General features: G+C 40.3%; 1 protein-coding gene across 1 annotated transcript; it reads left to right on the top strand.

Moving 5' to 3' along the window:
* The first annotated feature begins 1,064 nt into the window (after positions 1-1,064).
* LOC101726368 (zinc finger protein 177) lies at positions 1,065-11,140 on the top strand. Its single transcript, XM_087201802.1, has 6 exons — positions 1,065-1,122; positions 6,401-6,470; positions 7,061-7,187; positions 7,880-7,975; positions 9,184-9,263; positions 9,876-11,140. The coding sequence occupies exons 2-6, from the start codon at positions 6,438-6,440 to the stop codon at positions 10,938-10,940; spliced, it is 1,401 nt and encodes a 466-aa protein (XP_087057928.1). The 5' UTR covers positions 1,065-1,122; positions 6,401-6,437; the 3' UTR covers positions 10,941-11,140.
* The last annotated feature ends 15,603 nt before the right edge of the window (positions 11,141-26,743 follow it).

The raw sequence follows: 26,743 nt of genomic DNA, 5'->3' as shown, positions 1-26,743 counted from the left end.
TGTGATTTGGGAGGTGAAGCCCTGTTGGAGGAGGTGGGTACATGAGGCATGGCCTGGGAGGGTAGATCAACCCACTTCTCCCTTGGTATCATTCCGCCTGCTTCCCACTGCCATGCTATGAGCTCTTTCTCCTTTGCCATGCCACCTTGCTTTGGAGCCAGCAACTATGGACTGAAACCTCTACAAACTGTGAGTCAAAATAAATTTCTCCTCCTTTACATTGTGAGTGTCCACTATTGAGTCTCAGCAATGAGAAAGTAAGGCTAACAGAATTTTGGGCTGGAATGTCAACCATGTGCTCTAGAAACTTTTTCTTGCTCAAATAGACTCAGATTGTTTTAACAATATCAAGGGGGCTCACATAAGGAGAATTGGGGAGAGAGGGCTTGGCTAAACTGACTTAGCAAGGTGCTTTTACAAGGAGGTGTGTAAATGAGCCTAAAGAAGGTTCAAAAAATCTAATGTTCAACAGTCAAAGAATCTTTGTCACTAGGAGGACAGGACTCAAACCAAGACCTAAAGGGGTCTGCATGCTCTTGTCTGTGTGCTGTTTTTTATTGCTTTTATTTTTGTGGTGCTTGCTAGGCAAGAACTCTATCCCTGAGCTACACTCCAAACCTTTTAGATGCTAATATTTATTTAGCAATACTGGGGATTAAGCCCAGTACCTTCTCATGGACCTACATTCCCACCCTTTTTAAATTTCTATTCTCAGACAAGATCTTGCCCTGTCACTAAATCGCCCAGGCTAGAGTCAAACTTTCGATCTCCCTGCCTCAGCCTCCCAGAGTGCTGAGATTATAGGCTTGCGCCGCCAGGTCCAGTTTGGATGCTAATTTTTGGACCTTTCCCAAGTGAAAATGGTCCACCACTCTCTATGGGTAAGAAATGACCAAATATCATATGCTTGCTCCCCTGGGAAAGCCATGCCGTGTCTCGGAGAGACGCAGTCATTTCTCCTCTGCTCTGGGATGTAAGGAAGCGGAAGTCTCACGTCCACCTGCCCATTCTCCACGGCCACACCCCTTCCACGGACCCGTGCGTCTACGCATGCGCGGTTTGTGCGTGGCGCGTGCGCGTGCTGGCAGCCATCTTAATCCCGCGCTCCGTCTGGTGTCTAAGGTAAACTTTTCTGTCTCCATGTTTGTCACTGCCCAAGAGCGGCCTGGCAGGAGAGTGAGGGTGGAAAGGGGAGGTGCCGGGTGCTGAGCCCTCGAGTGGGCACTCGGGAGCTGCAGTGCCTACTCCGAAAGCCGCGGACAAATCCGCCTGCCCGGATAGAGCTACTGCCTTGGGCTCAGATCCGTGAGGAGGCGCGGCAGCGCCCCCGTTGGAACCTTGGCGCCCTTTTAACGGAAGGAAAAGCGTCCGTGTCGCCCGTGTCGCGGTGACTGTAGCCCTCACGTCCTCCTGCCCTCACCGACCCGGTGTCTGTGTCCCGGTGAGTACTTGGAATCGTTCTGGCTGTGGGGTGTCAGTGCCTGGAGTCTGCTAAGTTGAACTTGTGTGGAAAGAGCTCTTCGGGTTATTAGGGAGCACGTGGTTCTGACAGAATTAAATGTGTGACCGCCGGGCGTGGTGGCCCTCTCCTGTCATCCCAGCACTCAGGATGCTGAGGCTGGAGGATCGCCGCGAGTTCGAGGCCAGCCTGAACGAAATAGCGAAACCCTGTCTCTCTATCTCCTTCTCTTCTCTCTCCCTCTCTCTTCTCCTAGTCTGTCTTTGCCTCTGTCTCTCTCCCTCCCACCCTCTCTCTCTCTCTCTCCCTCCCTCCCTCTCTCTCTCTCTCACACACACACACACACACACACACACACACACAAATACTAATAAGTGTATGAGCAAGTGAATGTGTCTAAATACAAAATTTGCCACCAAGTAAAAAGTGGTACTCCTGAGCTCTCTTCTCAAATCATCACATCAGACTCGATTTAGGGTCCGGTAAATCTAGAGCTTTAAAACAGGGCAGTCTCTAGGGAGGGGATGCAGGCTTTTTCTTTTTTTCGGTACCGGGGAGTCGAACGCGAGACCTTGTGCCTGTGAGGCAGGCGACAGAACCGCTAAGCTAAATCCCTGGCCCAAGGCTTTTTCTATTAGTAGCAGAATTAAGGTAGTTTCCCATAAGCAAGGTGAATTTGCACAGGTGGATTTTTCATCCAGGTGTTTTTGGCTTTTGTGCTGCAGGTGAAGCCCAGCGCCTCCTGCATGCTAGACAGGCGCTCTGCTACTGAGCCACACTCTTTCCTCATTTTATTTATATGTTTGCAGTATGTGATGTTTGCATTCATCTTAGGGAGTAGGTACATGTATTTAGCATCTTGATTCATTTTAATCCCCTTCCTCTCTTCATTCTCCCCCCGCCCCAGACTCTAGATCTCCTCTCCCCCTTTTTCTTTTTTTCTCTTCATGTTTGGTACACAGTAATTACATTCATGGTGGGTAGTTGGTACATGTACATGATGCATCCTAAATCTTTTTACACTCCTTCCACTCCTCCCACTGAGTCTCTTTGTCCTTTTCACATTTGGAAAAGAGCTCTTTGTTTTTGTTTTTGTTTTTATCAGTCTTTTATTTTGCTCTTTATTTGTACTTTGGATTTCATATGAGAGAAACTATATATTGGAGCTTGTGTGTCTGATTTATTTTACTTAACGTCGTTTTAAAGGTCCATCCATTTTCCTACAAATGTCTCAAATTTATCCTTCTTTGTAGCCAAGTAGTATTTTTATATATAGAAACATTTTCTTTTTCTATTCGACTGTTGATAGATGTATAGGCTGCTTCCAAGATTTAGCTGTTATGAATTGTTCCCTCATTTAAAGTATGTTTTTTGTTTTCTGTTTGAGATAAGGTTAGCCTCAAACTCGAGGTCCTCCTACTTCCCTAGTACTGGGATTGCAGATGTGCACCATCACACTTGGCTCCAATTTTAAATTCTTAAGGGAGAGTAAAAATGTTCAAGATGTGATATGTATGTGCACCATTTCCCCAAGATGAATGTAGATATGTATCACAAACATACTAATTTTTAGAAAGGAAAAAGTAGTTTCAATAAAGTGAACATTTGTTAACCTTAGATGCACTAGTTAAGATTTGTTCTGTTTTACTATATGTACCAACTTTGTTATGATGAACAGTTTATAGATCTTGCCATATGTTTGCCCTTTAGTCTTATGAATGTGTACTTCCTAAGAAGGATAATCTTCTACCAAACAGAAAACAACAAATCTCTATTATCCTACACACACCAAAAAAATCAGATTTCTTCTGTTGACCAAAAGTATCCAGGTATCTTTCTTTTATAATAGTCAGGTTTTTTGGAAGTAGGATCCAAACAAGATTTGCACATTGTTTTGTTTTGGTTTTTTGGTACCAAGGATCAAACTCAGGACCTTGGCTTGTGCAGCAGGCGGTGAAACCACTGAGCTAAATCCCCAGCCCAGCACATTGTTTTTTGTTCTATTTGCATTCCTGAAGATGGAATCATTCTGGGCAAGTGACCTCCATAGCACTGACCTACATCCGTAGTCCTGCATTTTGTTTAGATCTCTATTCAGTAATGTTTTACTTAGATCATTCACTTGAATTTTTTAAAATACAATTTTGATTCTTTAAGATTTCAGGAACATTATCTTTTTACATATAGCATTCTAATGTGATATTGTTCCCATAGTTTTGATTCATCAATCTCCTGTGTTTCTTGTAGATGCTGGGTTTTGAGCAGTACTGACTAATGCAAGTATAATGCACAGCACAGATGTAATTTTTAAAATTTTAGTACTTAACTTTTTTCATTGCTGAGAAAAAATACCCAACACCCAAAGTTAAAGGAGAAAGGTTTATTTCAGCTCACAGTGTATAGAGGTTTCAGTCCATAATTGGCTGAATCTAAGGCAGGGAGGCATGGCAGAGGGATATCATGAAACTTGAAGAGGGAAGTGTAGGGAATAGGGAAAGGGGACATTAACTAGAACTTCTGCAGTGAGTCCTAGTCTCCTGGGAGCCATGGCAGCACAAGTCGAATTACAGGAAAGGTAGAAAAATGAGACTGTGAGAAGAAGCTGAGCTTTGGGTCTGAGCTTGCTGTACCCGGGAGAAACAAATGTAACAAATGACTCAGGACAGAGTTCAGTACAGCAGGACAAACAAGGTGTAACAATCCAAGAACAGTGAGGAACTGAGTAGATGAAGATTTTGTTCCTCCCAGGATGTCTTCAGCTGGTGTAATCTTGTCCTGGAGCATCACAGCATGTCCCAGATCGTTGAGGTTGAGGTCTCAGTTGTGACCTGGGGCCAAAATGGAATTATGTCTCAAAATGCCATAGCTGGCCTGTAGGATTTTCCCCTAAAATTATGTAGCATTGCTCCCAACAGGGAAGTAGTTACTGGAAATTGAACCTAGGAGCTCTCTGCCACTGAGCTTCATGCCCAGCCCTATTTATTTTGCAGTACAAGGGACTGAACCAGGGGCCTTTGCACTGAACTACATCTACATTACTTTTTTTTTTTTTTTTTTTGTACCGGGGATCACACTGGAGACTTGGGCTTGTGAGGCAGGTGGTGGAACCACTGAGCTAAATCCCTGGCCGGTTTTTTGTTTTTTTTTTTTAAACACTTAGGTAATCTCAGTCTTGGTATACCAGGAGGAACAACTGATTAGCACAATTATGTCACCTTGGCTGAAGTCGTACAATCAGTCATAACAAGAGTGTCAAATACAGCCTAGAAAATGACAAATTGTAGCCCTTAATATGACAATTTTACCCTTAGAGGAGAAAATTTAAAAGGGGTCAGGGGGTAAAAAGTAAATAGAAGAAGAAGAAAAGATCAGAAGCAAGGCTGGAGTACAAACTTTAGAAAACTGGTTAAGAAGACAGGAGAGGGGCCGAGGATTTAGCTCAGTGGTTCCACCTCCTGCCTTGCAAGCGCAAGGTCTGGAATTTGATCCCCAGTACCAAAAAAAAAAAAAAAAAACGGTGGGAAAGAGAAAAGGAAAAAATAAAAACCAGAACAGAATAACAACAAAAAATTAATAACCATGTTCAATCAAGAAAAATACAAAACAAAGCAAAACAAGAACTAGAAAGGAGGAAAAAAGGAAAAACAAAAAAAGTCCAGTTCAAGGTGTGTCTCTGCTGTCACTGTTAGGTAATGTGGGCAGAGTCCAGAGCCAAAGTGATTAATCCCAGCAAGCGAGCTGCAGCTTCACGGTGGAGTAGTAGATAATCCCAGCCATCCTGCCCCTTCAGTTCCTCTGAAGTTCAGGCTGGTTTCTAGCTATGAGGCTGGAACCAGATTCCTTGATCCTACAACAGTCTGTGTGTCTCCTGCCGGTTTGAACTCCACTCCCTGACCTTCTGCTGATTTGAACTTGGCACCACACTGGGAGCCACTAGATGGAGTCCACCTGCAGCTGTTCTGAGTTCTGAGCTCAGTTGGCCCCTCTCCAAGATGGCTACCAGCCAATCGCCCTCTCCTCGGTGAGGTCTGAACCTCTTTTGTCTTGCAGCTTCCAAAATGCTCTCTTTGACTTTGATTTTTGAAGTCTGGTTAAAGTATATCTGTTGAACTCTTGGTTAAACCTGGAAACTTTTTAACTTTTCATCCCTGTATGGTCCATATCACTCTGCAGAGTAGGGACTTTTACTGGCATCTCTTTAAACTTTCTCTGACTCATCTTACACTTTCACAATACTAATGTTAGCTCTGCTTATGTTATTTCATACATTACATAGGTTTTCTTTATTCCTTTTTATTAATTTTTATTTTTTCTTCATTTTCAAACTGTCTTTGAGGTCAGAGTTCTTTCTTTTGCTTGCTGTTGACACCCTGTAATGTGTTTTTAATTTCATTCATTGTATTCTTTGTTGAATGTCTTCCCTTTTTGTTGAATGTCTTCCCTTTTTATTGCTATATGATTTTTCTCATTTTTTGAGCTGCCTATCTGTGTTTCTAACCTTCCTTAATTGTTTTGTATTCTTTGTCAGGCATTTCCTGATCTCTTTTTCTTTATATTGGTTACTGGAATATCATTGTGTTCCTTTGGAGTGTTCTTTTTCTTTGGTTTTCATGTTCCTTGAAGTCTTGGTTTGATTATCTTCACATGCAACAAAGCAGTCACCTCTTCCAGTCTTTACTGAGTGGCTTCAGGAGAAAATCACCTTCCCTAAACAGAATGGTAAGGAATTCTGATTTTCTCATACCTTTTCTCAGTCTCTTCATTGGCCCAGGCCAGAAAAAAGTTCAAAAAGAATTAGTACATACTGTATTCCTAATTTAAGGATAAATTATGTTCCTGGGTAGAAAAAACAAACCTCAGCTCTTAGGTTAGTATGAGAAAGTTGAATCTGGCAGGCCTCAATTCTCATTGTTTTTCTCTTCTGTAATTCTGCCTCCTCAGGACCCTGCCTGGCCAGTTCAGAAACACAGGAAGAAAAATGGCTACAGGATTGCTGACAGCCCAGTCCCAGGTGTGTAGGAAGTCATTTTGTTTCCAGCCAACCACTGCTGTGATCAAAGAGCACATCTCTTACCTGTTGGAGCTTCACAGCTCAACCAGGGCTGGCCTCAGTCTTCCCCAGCCAGTGATGTGGGCTTTGATGATGAAATGCCTAGAAAAAGCTTCCATTACATTGGTTTTTTTTTGGATATTCATCTAGGTCAAGTATGAATTTCATAGCCTGCTGGGTATTGTGAAGATTTTCTCTAGGAAAACCCATTATTCATTTACCAAGTATCTCTCTCATTCCTGCAGCCTGCCCTGTCTATACTGGATCTGAGTAAGACTGAAAGAGTCCTCACAACTTAATTGTGGAAAAATCAAGTCAACCATGTAGAAAAGCTGTGAAAGCCATGCATCTGAATGTGAATGGTCTAGGATGTAAAGAGGAGAACTCTGAAAACTGAGCTTTGGGGCAAAAAATGAAAGGCTTCAGACAGTTATCTGAGCTTGTACCACCTTGAGCCCCTTACTCAGCCCTGTCAGTTTCCCTCACCATCGTCTTGGCACATTGTTAAATATGGTCATTGTCTGAGCCAGAATGTATATGTGATGTTTTAGAACTCAGTGACCTTCCAGGAAGTGGCAGTGGACTTTTCCCATGAGGAATGGGCATTGCTGAACCCTGCTCAAAAAAGTCTATACAGAGATGTGACACTGGAGAACTTTAAGAACCTGGCCTCAGTGGGTAAGGCTGGCCTCATTCCTTCATTTGTTCTTGCAGCTAATAGTTCTAAGTACATACTGTGTTCCACAATCCATGAAAAGAATGGTAACATTGGGTAAACATAAAATGGATGGTCTCGGCCTATGTGGGCCAGTCTAGCAGTTTCTCATGAAATGCATTGATTTCATAGTCTTGATCATTAAAAGCTTTGGCTAATTTGCCAGCCATGGTAGTGTTCACCTATAATCCCAGCTATTTGGATGGCTGAAGCAAGAAGATTGCCAAGTTTGGGGCCAGGCTGGGCAATTTTGCAACACCTTGTCTCAAAATAAAAAGGTCTGGGGTATAGCTTAGTGGAAGAGCATTTGCCTACCATGAGGACCTGTTTGGTCCCCAGTACCATAAAAAGGAGGAAAGGAAATAAGCGATATTAGTGCAGAGCCATAGGTTCAAGCCCCAGTACCACAAAAAGGAAAAAAAAACCCAAACTTTTAAGTAATTAGCAATCTGTGTCTTGATTTGGGGTTTCAGGGGTCACTTACCCAATGAGGCATAGTGTTTGCTTTTGGGGAAGAGCTATGCTCTTATTACATTGCTGCTCTTAAAGCCATACTTGACCATCTTCAGCATCCTTTGAGACCAAATGACCGAAATCAATTTTGTAGTCTTCTTGTCTCTTCCACAGTTTTCCACATTGTGTCTTTCCTCACAAGCAGGTTACCAGGTCTGCAAACACAGTCTGACCTCCAAGGTGGAACAGGGAGAGCTGAGGACAGAGGAGAGAGAAGTTCTTCAAAGCGCCTGTGCAGGTAAGTCCTGGGCAGAAAGGAGTTACTGTGGAGCAACCTTGGCCAGCAAGGACTCATACATCTGAGAATGAGTACAGGAAAAGGCAGCTGAGGCCATTACATAATCTTTGCTTTCTCTTTCACTCTGTTTCATCATCTATATTTTCATTAGGTCTTAGAAAAAGAACTTTGAATTCCTCTTTAAATTTAATTTTTCAAGGAGGTCTCAAGTTTCTGACAATACCACACTTGGGAAATGGGGAGACAAGCCAGTCCCGAGGCTAAGACAAGGGTTAGGACCATGAGGGGAAATAGAAGAAAAAAACTACAGGAGCTGGGGCTTCTTTCTTCCCCCACTGACACATCCATCCATTGCTTATTTTGTTTTTTGTTTTGTTGGTACCCAAATCTTCCATATATGAATCAGGCCTCCATCAAAATATTGACAGAAGGTATCCTGCATTGTCCTGGAAAGAACAGACCTGGATTTAAAATCAGGGTCTGGCCCAGTATGGTTGCACATGCCTATGATCTCAGTACTCTAGGAGGGTGAGGCAGGAGGAGTGCAAGTTCAAGCCCAGCCTGAGCAACTTTGTGAGATTCTCACACAAAATAAAAAGGCCCTGGATTCAATTCCTGGTCTAAACAAATAATTAAATCAGGCTCTGGTGCCAGCTGTGGGGTCTCAAGTCTCAGAGCCCAAGTTTGTGAGCTGATCTGTAAAAAGAGATAACTCCACCTCTCATACAGGGCTTAGTGGCTGCTGTTCAATTTTTGTGTTGTCTTTGTATTAATAAAAATTTTAAAGGCTAAGTGGGAAGAAATTAGCATTGGTGATTGTTTCTTGGTGCCAAGAACCTTCCTGCCTTGCCTCTCTCACACCCTTCACCTTTGTACATTACACACAAACTCCACAATTCCTTTCTTCATTTTTTCCCTCTTTCCCTTTCTTCGAAAAAAAGTTTAATTTTTCAAGAATAATATTTGTTCCAGAATCCCTGCTTTGCTTTCTAGATAATTCTATGTCTTGTTTTCACAAACCTCCAAAATCCTTGCTAAGGACATTACCTTTCGTTTCTGTAGCATGTTCCTGTCATTTTTTTGGTCATTTCATTATTTTCACATTTTCTTCCTCTTATTTGTTTTTATGATTTGGGGCCTGCCTTCCTTTATTCTTGTTCCAACCTTTTGTCCCAATAATTATAAAAATTTTCCCTATACATTTTCAGGCTGGCAAGCTCAACTTAAATCAAAAGATGCAATTCCTATGCAGAATGTTCCTAGGGATACATCCAGTGGCATAAGGATGGTAAGATATACTAGGAATGATTGTGGGTTATTTCAGTGAGTTAAAACATCACTCAAACCAGGAGGAAGAATTGAGCAAAGTGGCATTCACCAGAAAGCCATCTCAGGGAACAGTTTATGACACTCACAAAATTAGAGAAACCTCTAAAACTCAACATTTGATACCTCACAGAGAATAACAACAAGTAAACATTGCCATAAATATACCAGTATTAAATATTGAGTACACAAGTCATTCTTCACTTGTGTTTAGAAAAACTTGTGCTTAAGAAGCCCATTGATGAAAAGGAATAATTTGGAGCCTTGGGCAGGGCATTCAGCTTATTCATCTTGAAAAACTAATAGAGCAAAAGTCCTGCCTATAGTCCCTGCTACTCAGGAGGCTGAGGTGGGAGAATTGCTTGAACCTAGAAGGTTCAGCATCAGCATAGGCGACACACAAAACACACAAAACAAGGCGACACCTTGTTTTCTTTTTAAAAATAGAAAATGTAGTACACACACTGAAAATAATTATGTATCTCTTATATATGGCAGACTCCACATAAAAGAGAATTCCTGTAGGTGTGATGAAAGTGAAGCCTTTTACTTACCACTTTGTACTATTCAACAGGTACGAACTCAACCTGGCACGAAACCTGTAGAAAGCAATCATTGTGAAAAATTCTTCAGAAAGAACCTTCATTTTTTTTATACCAGGCATTTCAAGGAAGAAAAGTCCTGTAGGTATATAGAATATGGCAAAGTCTTCAGACATTCTTCGGCTCCTAGGAGTCATGTGAAAAAAGCTTTCAGTGGGGAGTCAACCCTTATGAAACATTTAAGAATTCTCACAGGAGAGTGTGCTCATGAGTGTAATCAGTGTGGTATATCCCTCACTCTACATCCTTCCTTCTCAGCATATGGACAAATACATGCTGGAGAGAAACTCTGTAAATGCACTGACTATGGAAAAACATCTTCATTTAATGTTCACAAAAACATACAAACCATGGAGGAGGGCTTGGGACGTAATGAATGTGGGAAAGCTTTCACTGGCCCTGTATCCCTTCAGAAATATGTCAGAACTCACACTGGAGAGAAGTTCTATGAGTGCAGTGACTGTGGAAAAGTCTTCATTTTTCAGTCTTCCCTTAAGAAACACATGAGGTCCCACACTGGTGAGAAACCCTATGAATGTAATCATTGTGGGAAATCCTTCAGCCAGAGCTCTCATCTCAATGTGCACAGAAGAACTCACACTGGAGAGAAACCCTACCAATGTAAGGAATGTGGGAAGGCCTTCACTGTTCCTTCATCCCTTCAGAAACACGTGAGGACCCACACAGGAGAGAAACCCTATGAGTGCAGTGACTGTGGGAAAGCCTTCATTGATCAGTCATCCCTTAAGAAACACACACGATCTCACACTGGAGAAAAACCTTACAAGTGCAATCAATGTGGAAAATCCTTCAGCACAGGCTCTTACCTGATTGTGCACAAAAGAACTCACACTGGAGAGAAAACCTATGAGTGTAAAGAATGTGGAAAGGCGTTTAGAAATTCCTCTTGCCTGAGGGTACATGTGAGAACACACACTGGAGAGAAGCCCTATAAATGTATTGAGTGTGGAAAAGCTTTCAGCACAAGTACTAACCTTATAATGCACAAACGAATGCATACTGGACAGAAGGTATGAGCAAAAACAACCATGGAAAAGCTTGTGTCCTTCAACCTTCATTCCTCATTTTTTAATTCACACTAGAGAAAACATACTGTAAATAATATGGAAAAGGCCTTGAGGCATAACTCTTTGTTATTGGAGAATAAACCTTTTAAAAACTGTTTCATCAAAATTGTAAAATGGTAGTTTGTAATAAAGATTGTATTATAACTATATCACTAAAGTTTTGATATCAGATCATTATAATTTAGTACTAAATGTTATCTAATTCCCATAGATGTCTTAGACCCACAGCTATATTTAAAAGTACATTTAACAATATACAGATCCTATACATTTGTTCCTTAGTTTAACTGTATAGACAGAATGCATCATGTTTATGACACAAATTCAAACAAAATTGCTGTGTGGCATACTGTGGCTGATAGAACTAGTTGCACTTCCAGTATTCCATCTCTTTCCTCAAAGTAACAAAACTTAAGAATTTTGTTCAAGTATAGCAAGTGGTTTTTGTTACTTTTTGTTTTGGCAGTACTGAGGGAAGGATGCAGGGCCTCACATGCTAGGCAAGCTCTCTACCACTGAGCTACACTCCCAGCCGTTTTTTTGTTTTTTTTTCAGGACCGTGAACTTTCAAGGCAGGCACAGCACCACTGAGCTAAATCCCTGGCCCCTAGCCTTTTTTATGCTTTGATACAGGGTTTTGCTAAGTTACCTGCGTTGGTCTTGACCTTACAGTCCTCCAACCTCAGCCTCCCGAGTAGCTGGGAATACAGGTGTGCACCACCACACCTGGATCAACACTTTATGTGTAGTATTGGGGATTGATACTAGAGCCTTTGCACTGAGCTACATCCCCTGCCCTTTTGAGAAAGGGTCTTAAGTTGCCCAGTCTAGGCTTGAACTTGCTATCCTCTTGTCTCAGGCTCCCAGAGTACTGAGATTACAACTGTGTGTCACCACACCAGCTAGACAGTTGTGGTATTTTTTGTGTTTTTTTTTTGTTTTTGGTACCAGGGATCGAACTCAGGCTCTTGCACTTGCAAGGCAGGCAGCAGAACCACTGAGCTAAATCCCCAGCCCCTAGACAGTGTTTTTAAAGGACTCATCTCCGAGTTTGCCTTGCAGCTATGAGTGGCCAAATGTCCACAGTCCTTATCAATGAGAAGCAGACAAAGGTCACTGGATGTGGTTTCTAAGAAACTCTTGGAAATAGCAATCTGCCATTTTCTCATCATAATTTTGCCCTTTGACATATCTTCCCCCCCGCCAAAATACAGTGGACCCTTGACTTACCAACTCAATTCATTCCTGAGGACTGGTTTTAACTCAAGTTGGTCAGTTGCCTTCAAAGTCTCTCTTGTATAATTTCAGGCCACACTTTCTTCCAGGCAGATCTCTGTCCTTTCAGAGACATTGGCCTAGGATTTCTCAATTAACCCCACATAAGAAAAAATGTTGTAATGTTCCTTCCAGAACTCTTTAAGGGTTAAATCTGTATCTGAGACCATCTAGAAGCATAAGTGCCTGGTGTTTTGGGTCTTAAGACTTTGGTCACAAGTTAAAACTAAAATGCCGGTTGTAACTCAAGGGTCCACTGTAATACATCCATAGGATAATAGATACAGGCTACTAATAATATATAGCAGGAAGGACACAGCATTATCTGGCTGCATTAACCCTGGACTGTTTATTTCCAAATTTCATGTTACATGAGAAAATTAAGCTTCTAACTAATTTAAACTATTTTGTGGGATGTTTCTCTTGTAACCAATTTTAGTCCTAGCTGCAGCATCTGATATGCAGTCAAATTTTATGAATCTTTCAAGTATGGTTGTAAACAATGTATTTTCCAATTTTGGGGTATAACGGGCTTCTCAGTGGATCCACTGGATACTTTTTGTTTTTAAAATGTCACTACAGCTGAGTTATCAAATGGCTTTAAAAGTTTTCTCTCTTTTGAGCCACCAGAAGGCTAAGAAGAATTGCAAGTTTGAGTCCAGCCTGGGCAACTTAGCATCATAGCTAGACCCTGTCTCAAAAAATAATAAAGGGCTGGGGATACTTCTCAGTCCAAAGGCCCTGGGTTCAGTTCTCAGCACTGCACTAAAAAGTCTCTCTGAGACACTATAGTTGGGTATGTTTCTGGTAAATTGTCCTTTTATTCTTACATAATATATATCCTATTTCCCTAATGAAATGTTCACTAATTCATGTGATATAAGGGTGAACTAGTGGTCTAGCTAATGCCATTTTCTCCACAATAACTTAGGACAACCAAAGCAACTTATCTTTCATCAGCACACACTCGGTGCTGTTTCTTTCAATAACATCTGCCGGTATTGATCATCTTCATATCCCACAACTGCTCCTCTCCCGATTTCATGCTGACTGGCCCTGATGAGAGGAAGTAGCAAGTACTTTAAATGCCTTAGTAAAGCACACATGAATAACAGGACTGGAAAGAGACCCAAACTTAATAGAGGTTCAGTTGTCTGGCATATGCCAAAACATTCTCTCAAGGTGAAGTCTGCAGCTTCTACCACCTACCACAAAGAAACCACAATATCTTAGACCCACGGGTCTATTTAAAAGTACATTTAATAATGTGCAGATTCTCTGGATATGTTAACTTTGAGTTTTAATTTTTTGTGGACAGTGCATGGTGTTTATGACACAGATTCAAACAGCTTGGTAGGCTGCTTTGGTTTCTGGAGACACCATTTGACCCATTCGATTATTCACACTGAAATATCTGCCAATGACCGTACTAGTGAATGTTACACTACATTTGAGAATTTAGAAAACCAAGGAAAATATGCTGGCCAAATATGAAGGCAACATAACCAGATCAAAACTAAGCAAGGACAGATTAAAGCCCAAAACCCTTCAAAAGTTATTAAAATGCACTGGAAGCCAGTCAGGTATTTTTTAAAGAGAATCCACCATGTTCAATTTAAGTTTGCCCAGAAACTCAAAGTTAGTTCTACACTAGAAAAATCAAAAATATAATTCACTTTTGGATGGGTAGGTGTGGTGTTGGCAATTGACCCCAAGGTCTTTGCAAGTATTCACTATTGAGATAATCTCCAGCCCATAAAATTCACTTTTTAAATAGGCCTGTTGCTCATTCACTCACCTAATAATTATTAGGCACCTAAAATAAGATTCTAAATACTTGCTGCTTATTAAACAGTATTATTTCAGTAGATACAGAAAAAATAAATACAAGAGATCTAAGGCTAGGGTGTGTATGTGTAGTTCAGTACTAGACCATTTGTCTAGCACATGTGAAGTTCTGGGTTCCATTCCCAGCACTACAAAAAGAAATCTTTCTAAAAAAATTTCTCAAAATATAAACACTTATTTTGTTTTAAAGTTAATAGTCGAACACAGAAAAGATTAACATGAAAAAAATGCCAAAAGTGCCCACTATGACAAATAATACTAATGTAGTGGAATCCTAGAAAACAGTAGGAAAAAGATACAAAAGACCTAAGCACCAGGCTGGGGATGTATCTCAGTGGTACAGCACTTGCCTACCATGTGCCTGTAGTTTCCGCTACTCAGGAAGTTTAGGCAGGAGGATGACTTGAACCCAAGAGTTAAAGGCCAGCCTGGTCAACACTGTAAGACTCTCAAAAAAATTAACAAAACTGTTGTGGAAACAAAATATCAGATATTAAAGACAACCTAAAAAAATCAGAGACATTCTTTAAAAGATTCAGTTCTGACCAGGTATGATGGTGCATGCCTCTGATCCCAGCACTTGAGAGGCTGAGGCAGGGGGTTCATTGAGTACAAGGCCAGCCTGGGGTACATAGTAAGACATCAAAAAGAAAATCGGAAAAGACTCAATTCTGTACTGATTTAGAGATTTTTAAAGTTTCAACACTGTACAACTCCTTTTCCAGGTTGGCTGGGGAAGTTTACATGAGAGATTATGGAACACACGAGCAACTACAAAAACAGACTGTACAGTGATTATACATCTTCAAAGACACTGGAGATCTGTTGATAAAAAAAAGGATACAGAGGGCCAAGGATTTAGCTCAGTGGTGCTGCCACCTGCCTCTCAAGCGCAAGGTCCCGAGTTCAATCCCCAGTACAAAACGGGGGGGGGGGGTCCAAAATTAAATACCAGAGAAGAACAAGACCCTCCTAAAATAGCAATGGCTCTTTTTCTGTGGATATATTTCTGTGGCCTAGAAACAGTGGTGGAAGACCAAGCCCACTACAGGCAAGAGAACTTTATATAGTGTGGAGGAGCCAGAAAGGCACTAATCAGTAATCACAGAGCTTAGTGTGCACAATGTAAAGTGGATGATTCTCAGATACAGAACTGGTTCTTCCTAACAGTGCTCCCTATCCCCATGGTATTTGTGCTGAGCATGCAGCACCCAAGGATGCAGGGCACTGAAAAATAGGACATTTCCTATTGTAGTGCTTAGATTCAAAGTTCTAGAGGGCATGACCTAAAGTAGTTATAAGAATGACCTTACTCTAAGTAGTACCCACACAGTTTTCAAGTTACATAACATGTGAAGTGACAAGACAATGTTAGTCAAAAAGAGCTAATAAAAGATCCATAGAAGATGAGAATTAGAAGATAGTTTAAAAGAATTATCAGTTACAGTAAACCAAAAAAATTTTTAAATGGGTGAAAATATGTAGAATTGCAGTATACAAGTAGACTAAAGTGGAAACAAATGGGTATCCTAGAAATGAAAAGTAAAATTTCAAAATAAATTCCTTAAATGAGCTTACTAGCAAAGTAAATATAGCATGAGGGCTCAATTCTCTACCAGAACTTTCTTTAGAGAAACTATTAGTAACACAATTCATGAAAGAGGTAAGACAATATTGATGAAAAACAAAGCACTTTAATTCAAAAGAAAGGAAGAAAAGACAGTGGGGAAACAATAGAAAAATGGTAAGTTCAAATCTGATAGAACCAACAATCACATTAACCTTACATGGACAAAGCATCCTAGTTAAAAGACTATAATCACTGATTGTTTTTTAAAATGTTACTGTGTAAGCTGCTTATGAGAATCACTTTTTAACTTTGGATCACTTTTTTAATGTAGGGGGGAAATACTACACTTGCTGTATCTTTAAGAAAGCTAGTATAGCTATATTAATATCAGACAAACATACTCTAAGACAAGGGAATTTCATGATGGAAGAATCACATGAGTAGCATCTGTAGACACCTTGCAACTAGATAACCACTGGGGGAAAAAAGGCCAGAGAGAATGTAGTCCTTGATGACTTTTATTGAACCATCAAGTCAATCCTGGAACTACCCTACTTCTTGTTCACATTGATTTCATAAGTACCCTCATCAATCCTCAGAAAAGGAAAAGATCACCCTCAACAGAAATAATACCGTGGCTTGTTGGTTCATGACCTTAATTCTTTCCATGATTGTGGTCACAGAATTTGGTTGCAACCAGAATCATGGAAAGAAATTTGTGAACCAAGGTACCACTGTAATAGAATAATAATTTACCAGTTAATGGACCTGAGTTTTAGCACGTTAAATTTGGAGGAATGTTTCTTCCTCAAGACATAAGAACTTGGGCTTGGACAACACAGTTCTGCCTGCTGTGATAAAAGATACACTCTGGCTTCCTATATTGCCAAACATCTGAACTTTAATCTAGAGGGAAGGCAGACCTAAACCTATGAAAATCGCTGGTAACAAGAAAATGAAATTTAGGGGGAAAAAAGTGAAAACATCAACTTCTGAAATGAATCCTAACTTACCAAAACACTGCAACTATACTACCCTTCAGCTGTAATGTTCTTCCCAGAAGTACTTGCATTGTGCTTGAGACAGGCAGGAACCTCTGCCATCCAAATAATGGCATTGAACCAACCGACCATTTCTCTGAACTGCTATTTTCACAGACCCAAGAGTGTTCTTTTTCTCCCTGTAAGATTAACAAACATGAAACAAGACCTCTAGATGAATAATAACCACTGCTCAACTTCATAGCATTACTTGGTTTGAAAAAGCAACCAATTTGATACAACATTCAGGACAAGGGACTTTTGAAGCATCATCCTGGAATCTTTAGTTGTGCATTTTCAAGTAAAAACAAGAGTTAAACTGTGTAGACAGAATTGTGAATTTAATGTAATGTTAAACCCTGAGATAGCGGGTGTTACAGCTTGTATCTAGATGTCTCTCCCAAAGCCTCACGCACTCATAGGTGGGGCTTTTCAGGGTGGCTGGACCTATGGTGTGTGATACCAGGATTAAGGATGTGTGATAAGTAAATGGGTTTAGCATAGTTCTGGGTGTGGATTTTGTCAATCAATAGGCTTATAGCCTGGATGGAATATAAAGGAGGAGAGGGAAGGCAGGCTTGTTGCTGCTTGCTGCTTACTGCTTCCTGCTTTCTGCCTGCTGCACCATGAACTGTTTCTCCTCTATGATACCCCTCTACCACATCATCCTGCCTTGGAGCCAGCCAACTATGGACTGAAACCTCTGCAATCTGTGAGCTGAAATAAACCTTTCCTCTGTTAACCTTGGCTATCAGGTATTTTGTCTCAGCAATGAGAAAAACAATTAAGACAGTAAGATCTAGGTCTTACTAAATTTTTTCTTTACCAGCAGCATCAGATTTCTCAGTATAGGGCATATTCTCATAGACCTAACAATTTTCAGAAATTATTGTTTTGATATCCTACAGAAATATTTTTGTATGTGATATCCTTCTCAGACTACAACTTGACTATAAGACACATTGTTAGAGTTCTCTGCTAGATGAAATGGCCCCAACAACCCTGCAGCCTAAAATGGCCCCTGCCTACAGGAAATGAGTCACTCCAGAGAGAACAAAGACTTGCTTTTTCCCTTTCCCCTTCCCCTCCCACCATCCCCTTACTTGGACCTTTCCTTATTTCAAATTATCAATTATTCATTTTAATCATTTTCATCCTTATTTACACTTTCAATTTCTCACACTAGAGAAACTATTTGGTATTTACATGTGTGTCCTATTTATTTCACTTAAAAGTATGGCCTCAATATGCATCCATTTAGCTATAAATGACCCTAGTTTCTCGTTCTTTATGCCGGAGTAGTACTCCATTTTATAAAAAAACCACATCTTCTTTATCCAGTTTCCAGTTGATGGGCACTTGGGCTGTTTCCAATAGCTGTTTCCAGCTATTACAAACTGTGCCACTATAAACATAGGTGCACATATATCGCTGTGGTATGATTCTTTTAATTCTTTGGGGAAGATTCCCAGTAGGGGAATAGCTGGGTCAAAGGGGACCTGTAGTCCTAGTTCTTTGGGGTATCTCCATACTGATGTCCACAGTGGTTGCACCAATCTACATTCCCACCAACAATGGAGAAGGGTTCCTTTCTCCCCACACCCCCGCCAGCATTTGTTATTGGTTGAATTCTTGATAGCAGCCACTCTTTGTGGGGTGAGGTGGAATCTCAGTGTTGTTTTCATCTGCTTCTCTTGAACGACCAGTGATGTTGAACATTTTTTCATATATTTATTAGCTGCTTTTACTTCTTTGAGAAATGTCTGTTCATTTTGGATGCCCATTTTTCAATTGAGTCTTTGAATTGGGGGGGGGGTCTGACTTTTTTTCAGTTCTTTGTATATTCTCAATAGTAGACCATTGTCTGAGGTACAGCTGCTAAATATTTCTTCCCACATTGTAGGTTGCCTCTTAGCTCTGTTGGTAGTTTCTCTTGCAGTGCAGAAGCTTTTTAATATGATGAGATCCCAGTTGTTGATTCTTTGTGCTAGCTCCCAGGCTACTGAAGATTTGTTCATAAAGTCTTTTCCTATGCCAATGTCATCAAGAATTCTACCTAACTTATCTTCCAGCAAGTTTAGTGTTTCTGGCTTAATATTTAGAACTTTAATCCACTTTGATCTTAGTTTAGTGCACGGTGATAGGTATGGGTCTAGTTTTAATCTTTGGCAGGTTGAAATACAGTTTTTCCAACACCATTTATTAAATAGGCTATCTTTCCTCCAATAAGGGTGGTTGGCTCCTTTGTCAAAGGTGAGGTGGTTGACTATGTCTGGAGTTGTTTCTGCATCTTCTAATCTAGTCCACTGATCTTCGGGTCTGTTTCTTTGCCAGTACCATGCTGTTTTTATCACAGTAGCTTTGTAGTATAGTTTCAGGTTGGGGATTGTGATACCCCCAGCCATGTCTCTGTTGCCTAGTATTACTTTTGCTATTCTAGGTTTCTTCTGCTTCCAAATGAATTTTTGGATTGTTTTCTCTAGTTCTGTGAAGTATACTGGAATTTCAATCGGCATTGCATTGAATCTATATAGTAGTTATGGAAGTATGGCCATTTTCACTATATTGGTTCTTCCTACCCAGGAGCAAGGAATGTCCTTCCATCTTCTTATATCCTCTTCGATCTCCTTTTTCAGAGAGCTGTAGTTTTCAGTGTATAGGTCTTTTGCTTCCTTTGTTAGCTTGATTCCTAGATACTTCATTTTTTAGATGCTATTGTAAAAGGAATTATTTCCCGAATTTCTCTCTCAATGGGTCTGCTATTTCCGTATAAGAAGGCTATTGTTTATTGAGTGTTGACCTTGTATCCAGCTACTCTACTGAATCTGTCAATTAGGTCTAGAAGACTTTTGACTGAGTTTTTTGGATCTTCTATGTAAAGTATCATATCATCAGCAAATAATGACAGTTTCACTTCTTCCTTTCCTATCTTTATTCCTTTTATTTCTTTCTCTTTTCTAATTGCTATGGCTAATATTTCCAGAACAATATTGAACAGGAGTGGTGATAGTGGGCATCCTTGCCTTGTTCCTGATTTTAGTGTGAAAGTTTTTAGTTTTTGACCATTTAGTATGATGTTGGCAGTTGGTTTTTCATAGATAGCCTTAATCAGGTTGAGATAAAGACCTTCTATTCCAATTTTCTGTAGTGTTTTTATCATCAGTGAGTGTTGGATTTTGTCAAATGCTTTTGCTGCAACTATTGAGATGATCATGTGGTTTTTGTCCTTGACTCTGTTAGTACAGTGTATTACATTTATTGATTTATGGATGTTGAACCATCCTTGCATCCCTAGGATAAATCTGACTTGGTCAGGGTGTATGATCTTCTTGATGACCCTTTGTATTCTGTTTGCCAGTATCTTGTTGAGGATTTTTGCATCTATGTTCATTAGGGAGATTGGTCTGCAGTTCTTTTTTTGGGTTGGGTCTTTCCCTGGTTTGGGGATCAAAGTAACACTTGCTTCCAGGAATGAATTTGGCAGCCTTGCTTCCCTTTCAATTTCCCTGATGAGTTTAAAGAGTAATGGTGATAGTTCTTCTTTAAATGTCTTGTAGGATTCAGCAGTGAAGCCATTAGGACCTGGCTTTTCTTTGTTGGTAAGTTTTTTATTACATTTTCAATTTCATTCATTGTTATTAGGGTGTTTAGAATTTCTATATCTTCTTCATTTAATTTTGGCAATTTGTACATATCTAAGAATCTGTCCATTTCTTCTGTGTTTTCCATTTTATTAGAGTATAGGTTCTCTAATGAAAAGTAGGTATTGATGATTCTCTGAATTTCTGCTGGATTTGTTGTGACTTCACCTTTTTCATTCTTAATTGCATGGATTTGAGCCTTTCCTTTTTTTTGATAATGTTGTCTAAAGGTTTATTGATTTTATTTATTCTTTCAAAAAACCAACCCCTTGTTTCACTGATTTTTTTGTATCATTGTCTTAATCTCCATTGCATTGATTTCTGCTCGGATCTTTATAATATCCTTTCTTGTATGAGCTTTGAGTTTGTTATGCTCTTCTTTTTCTAGGAGCTTGAGGTTCTGCATTAGGTTATTTAACTGATTTCTCTCTGTTGTCCTAATATGAGCATTCACTGCTATGAATTTCCCGTGTACAACTGCTTTCATTGTGTCCCACAGATTCCTACGTTGTACTGGCATTATCATTTACTTGTAGAAACTGTCTAATTTCTTCTTTAATTTCCTCTGTCACCCATTGGTTGTTCAGGAGGGTGTTGTTCAATTTCCATGTATTTGTGGGAGTTTTACAGTTACTTATGTTATTGATCTCCAATTGTATTGCACTATGGTCTGATAATATACAGGGGATAACTTCAATTCTTTTACATTTACTTAGACATGTCCTATGAGCTAGCATGTGATCTATTTTGAAGAATGAGCATGTGCAGCTGAAAAGAATGTGTATTCTAATTTTCTGGGGTGGAACACTGTAAACATCTATTAAGTCCATTTGTTCAATAGCTTGGTTCAGTTCTAGAATTTCATTGTTAATTTCTTTTCTAGTTGACCCGTCTATTTGTGATAGAGGGGTGTTCAGGTCACCCACTACAATTGTATTAGTGCTTATTTGGTTTTTCATGTCCATTAATATTTGTTTTGTATAGTTGAGGGCATTCATATTTGGTGCATAAATATTTATGATTGTCATCTCTTCCTCTTGGATTTTCCCTTTCACAAGGATGTAGTAACCATCTTTGTCTCTCTTAATTAGTTTTGGTTTGCAATCTACTTTGTCTGCAAATAAGATTGCTACACCTGCTTTTTTCTGGGTTCCTGTGCTGTAGATAACTGTTTTCCATCCTTTTTCTTCAGTCTATGGATTTCCTTTTGAGTTAGGTGTGTTTCTTGTATACAGAATATAGCTGGGTTTTGCTTCTTAAAACATTCTGTCAGTCTACTTCTTTTGATTGGTGAATTCAGGCCATTAACATTGATAGTTATAATTGACAGATATTGACTCATCCTTGTCATGATGTTTTACTGTTGTTGGCTCTTTTATTTCTTATTTTTGCTGCTTTCGCTTTACTGTCTTACCTTGCATGGTGCCTTCTCTCTGCTGGGCCTCATGGAGTTGTGACCTTCATTGTCTTTTTCTAGGATATTGCTTAAAATTGTTTGGAGTGCTGGTTTGGTGCTCATGAAGTTTCTCAGGTGTTCTTTGTTGTGGAAGTATCTAATTTCCCCATTGATTTTGAAAGATAATTTTGCCAGATACAACAGTCTAGGTTGGAAGTTATTTTCTTTTAGGGATTGAAATACTTCACTCCAGGCTCTCCTTGATTTGAGAGTTTGTGTTGAGAAATCTGCCGTGATTCTGATGGGCTTTCCTTTGTAGGTGATTTGTTTCTTTTCTCTAACTGCCTGTAGAATTTTGTCCTTCTGTTGGGTTTCTGAGATCTTGACTATTATATGTCCAGGTGTAGATTTTTTGTGGTCATGGCTGGTTTGAGTTCTATATGGCTCATTTATCTGTATCTCCAATTCTCTACCTCTGTCTGTGAAGTTTTCCACTATTACTTCTGTGAAAGAATTGGATGAGACAAGCCAAAAGCTGTGCCAAACGTTATTTGAAAAATGAAGAAGAGAGGGTTAAGGGACAAAAACTGGCTTTTCAGAGCAAACTTGGGCCAAACAAGAAAGAAAGGGATAAAAAGAGCAAAAATAAAAATATATCCTGTATCTGGGAGACAAAAAGTGGTTTATGGTTTTTACAGGAAAGAATACTGTAGATGAAATATGAAATATTATTGACAGGTCCCCCACTACCTCCATGGCTACTCTGTATAGTAGCTGCCCTCTTCCTATTGTGACTTCCCACCCCATGTGATTTCACACCAAGATAGTTGCTCCCACAAAAGAACAAACCTTTCTTCCCAGCATGCCCCTGTTCCCTCCTAGAGAGTAACCTAATACTCATTCACTAGTGACATCATTGGCTCCTCCATTCCCTAGCCACTACCTCACTCAACCCCACCTCAGCTCCTACAAACCCCATCCCAGCCTCTATAAAAGACACTCCCTGCCCAGGCCATATTGCCTTTGTCTCTCCTTAGTTTAGAGACAGCCCGGCAGATCTGTTCCCATAATAAAAGCTTGTTGTGGCCTGGCCTGGTCTTGGTTTTCAGCTTTTTTTTTTCCTTTTTTTTTTTAAATTAAATTCTTTTATTGGTACATTGTAGGTATACAACACAATTACATTTCTCATTCGGAATTGTACCTTTACATAATGCATCTTGGTTCTTATTTTTTCCCCATTCCTAGCCCTCCCTTCACCTCCTCCACCCTTCCCTATTTACAAAGACTTTATTTCCATTTTTTCCATTCCTCAGCATTTTTCCTTTCCCTTCTTTCCTTTCCCCTGCCCCTCCCACTACCCCTACCCCTTTGGACCTTTTCTTCCTATTTTACATTATTGATTATTCATTCTAATCATTGGTACATTTTAGGTATACAATATAATGACATTCATCATTGGAAATTTGCACCTTTACATAGTCTTTCTTGGTTCTTATTTTTCACCCTTGCCCAGCCCTCCCTTCAACCACTCCAGTCCTCCCTATTTACAAAGATTTTGTTCCTATTTTTCCATTTTCTCATATTAATCCCATTCCCTTCTATCCTTTCCCCTAGCCCTCCCACTTCCTTCCCCTTTCCCCCTTTTCTTCCTATTTCACATGACCTATTATACATTTAGTCCTTATTTACACTTTCAGTTTCTCACACCAGAGAAACTATTCGGTATTTATTCATGTGTGTCCTATTTATTTCACTTAAGAGTATCGCCTCAATGTGCATCCACTTAGCTATAAATATCTCTAATTTCTCATCTTTTATGGCTGAGTAGTACTCCATTTTATAAAAAACCACATTTTCTTTATCCAATCTCTAGTTGATGCGCAAAACCTTAGTTGCCCGTGAACTAGCACAAACAATCAACCAGTGGGATCTCTTCTTATTAAAAGGCTTCTGCACAGCAAGAGAAACCACCAGCAGTGTGAAGAGACAACCCACAATGTGGGAAAAAATCTTCACCTGCTCTTCCTCAGACAAAGGTCTACTATCTCGAATCTATAAAGAACTTAAAAAGATCAGACCTCCCAAATTTAAAGACCCAATCCAAAAATGGGCATCTGAAATGAACAAACATTTCTCACACAAAGAAGTAGAAATAGCAAATAAATACATGAAAAAATGTTCAACAGCACTGGTCATTCGAGAGATGCAAATGAAAACAACGCTGAGATTCCACTTCACTCCAGAAAGAATGGCTGCTATCATGAAATCAACCAATAACAAATGCTGGCGGGGCTGTGGGGAAAGAGGAACCCTGCTCCACTGCTGGTGGGAGTGTAGACTGGTGCAAGCATTGTGGAAATCAGTATGGAGATACCTCAAAGAACTAGGACTGGAAGTCCCATTTGACCCCGCTATTCCACTGCTGGGGATCTTCCCCAAAGAATTAAAAGAATCATACCACAGTGATATATGTGTGGCCATGTTCATAGCAGTGCAGTTTGTAATAGCTAAAACTTGGTTTTCAGCCTTTTTACCTGACAGTTATATCTCCAAACCTGTTAGCTGTATGATACTCTGAGTTCTTGTTTCCTAAAAATCAAAGAATGAATTCCAGGAACAAAGGAGGTTAGGAGTACAAAGATATTGTTAGGAAAGCTCCTGAGGAGCAGGAGGGGTCTCCAATGGGTAGCCCCAGGAACCATTTACAAAGGAGTTTTATAAGGTGAAATCCATGTGGATACAACGTGGGCCACACCCATGATCATCCAATAAGGTTACAAGTGTAGTCACTTAGGTAATAGTAGTCCAGTTGGGGAACAAGTCACATAACAAGTGTGATGGAAAGAAAGATTCTCCTAGAAAGTGATGGGTCCAGAGGTCTCTGGTCACCCACTGGGGTGGTTGATGTCTATCTAGACTTCATTAGGCCCAGTGTTCATCCTTGGAGGAAATGTGTAGGTCTAGTCATTTTGTCTTTATCTTGAGGTCTGGCTTTCAGCCAATGTATCTCTGGTCACCCCTATAGTGTGTTTGTTTCACCTTTACCCTAACCCTCTGGGGGCCTATCCCTATCCCTGACTGCTTATATCTACCTAACTCATCTGTCTATAACATCATGAAGAGTCATGATAGTGGGCTCCCTGTGGCATCTGTATCCTTATATGTTGTCCACCTGTCACGGGAGCCCATCAGAAGTCCCATATATGGGATCTTGGGAATTATTTGGCACTCCCCTGGCATCTTATAATTGACAGGTTCCACTTATTTTCCCAGCCAGCTTTCCCACACCCTACCTCCTACATCAATAGTGCACACCTGTAATCCCAGCTACTCAGGAGGCTAAGGCAAGAGGATCACAATTTTGAAGACAGCCTGGGCAATTTAGTGAGACCTTGTTTCAAAATTTTAAAAAAGGGGTGAGGATATAGCTCAGTACTCCCTGAGTTCAATCTCCAGTACTGAGGGGGAAGGAGGATTCCATTTTGTCAGCAGCATATGCAAAATAACCTGAGTTGTATATGTGTTTTAAGGGAAAAAGTAAAAGTGACACAAAAAGTTTTAATTCCTTTGCTAGTGTCAGGTAAAAGGGCTGAAAACCAAGACCAGACCAGGCCACAACAAGCCTTTATTAGGGGAATAGATCTGCCGGGCTATCTCTGAACAAAGGAGAGACAAAAGCAATATGGCTGGGGCAGGGAGAGTCTTTTATAGAGACTGGGGTGGGGTTTGTAGGGGTTGAGGTGGGGTTGAGTGAGGTAGTGACTAGGGAATGGAGGAGCCAGTGATGTCACTAGGTGATAGGAGGTGAACAAGTATTAGGTTACTCTCTAGGTGGGAACAGGGGCATGCTGGGAAGAAGGGTTTGTTCTTTGGTGGGAGCAACCATCTTGGCATGACGTCACACAGGGGAGGGGGCAAGGCACCATAGGAAGAGGGCAGCTACTATACATAATAGCTGCTGAGGTAGTGGGAGACCTATCAGCTAGGACGTATCTATTTCCTTTGGCTTCACTGCTTGTGTGAATTAAAATGATTTAAACGAAGGATCCTGAGTCCAGCTTCCTTTTTTAATCCTGTGTTGCGGGTGGGGTGGGGTGGAAACAACCATAAAAAGATAGTACTTCCATACAATGGAATGCTAGCCTTAAAAGGAAAGGAAATTCTGGCACGTGCCTTGAACAGATGAACCTTGAAGATTATACTTACTGAAATAACCAGTCACAAGAAGTCAAATACTGTGACTGAGTTTCATGAGGTACCCATAGTAGGTAAATCAGTACACAACATATACAGGTGTTTGCCAGGGGCTGGGCCTGAGAGGAATGGGGAGTTAGTGTTTGATGGTAGAGTTTTAGTTCAGAAATGCCAAAATTCTGGAGACAGGTAACAGTAAAACTTGTACAACAGTGTGAGTGTAATTAATAGCTGTAACTGTTTAAAATTTGTGCTGCTGCTGCTACTGCCTCCGCTGCTGGATATGGTGGCACACGCCTGTAGTTCCAGCACTTGGGAGGCTGAGGCAGGAGGATCACCAGGAATTTGAGGCCAGTCTGAGCTACATAGTGAGTTCAAGGCCAGCCTGAACTACATACATAGTGAGACCCTGTCTCCAAAATAAATAAATAAAGTAAAATTTGTGCTGGGCATAGTGTTGCATGCTTGCCATCCTAGCACTCACAAGGCTGAGGCAGAATTACCATGAGTGTAAGGCCAGTCTGGACTATACAGTGAGGTGAAGGCCAGACTGAGCTACAGAGTGAGACCCTCAAAAAAATAATTAAAGTACAAAATAAAATTATTAAAACTAAATTTTATGCGGTGTAGATTTTAGCATATTTTCTGAGACAGGATCTCCCTAAGTTTCCCAGGCTAGATTCAAACTTGGGATACTTCTGCCTCAGCCTCCCAGAATGCTGGGATTATAGGTATGCACCACAGGACCTGGCCTTACCACAATATACAGGTTTTTTGGTGTTTTGTTT

The sequence above is a fragment of the Heterocephalus glaber genome, unplaced genomic scaffold (assembly GCF_053883595.1).
Source record: "Heterocephalus glaber isolate CG9 unplaced genomic scaffold, H.glaber_assembly_v1.0 deba00001761, whole genome shotgun sequence".
Classification (NCBI taxonomy): domain Eukaryota; kingdom Metazoa; phylum Chordata; class Mammalia; order Rodentia; family Bathyergidae; genus Heterocephalus; species Heterocephalus glaber.
This window is presented reverse-complemented; position numbering and strand designations above follow the sequence as displayed.

Bases quoted from the DNA above. Each gene is read 5' to 3' on its own strand.
- LOC101726368 (XM_087201802.1), top strand. From the start codon at position 6,438: ATGGCTACAGGATTGCTGACAGCCCAGTCCCAG. The intron at 6,471-7,060 runs GTGTGTAGGAAG...GTGATGTTTTAG, and splicing joins TGCTGACAGCCCAGTCCCAG to AACTCAGTGACCTTCCAGGA. The intron at 7,188-7,879 runs GTAAGGCTGGCC...TTTCCTCACAAG, and splicing joins TAAGAACCTGGCCTCAGTGG to CAGGTTACCAGGTCTGCAAA.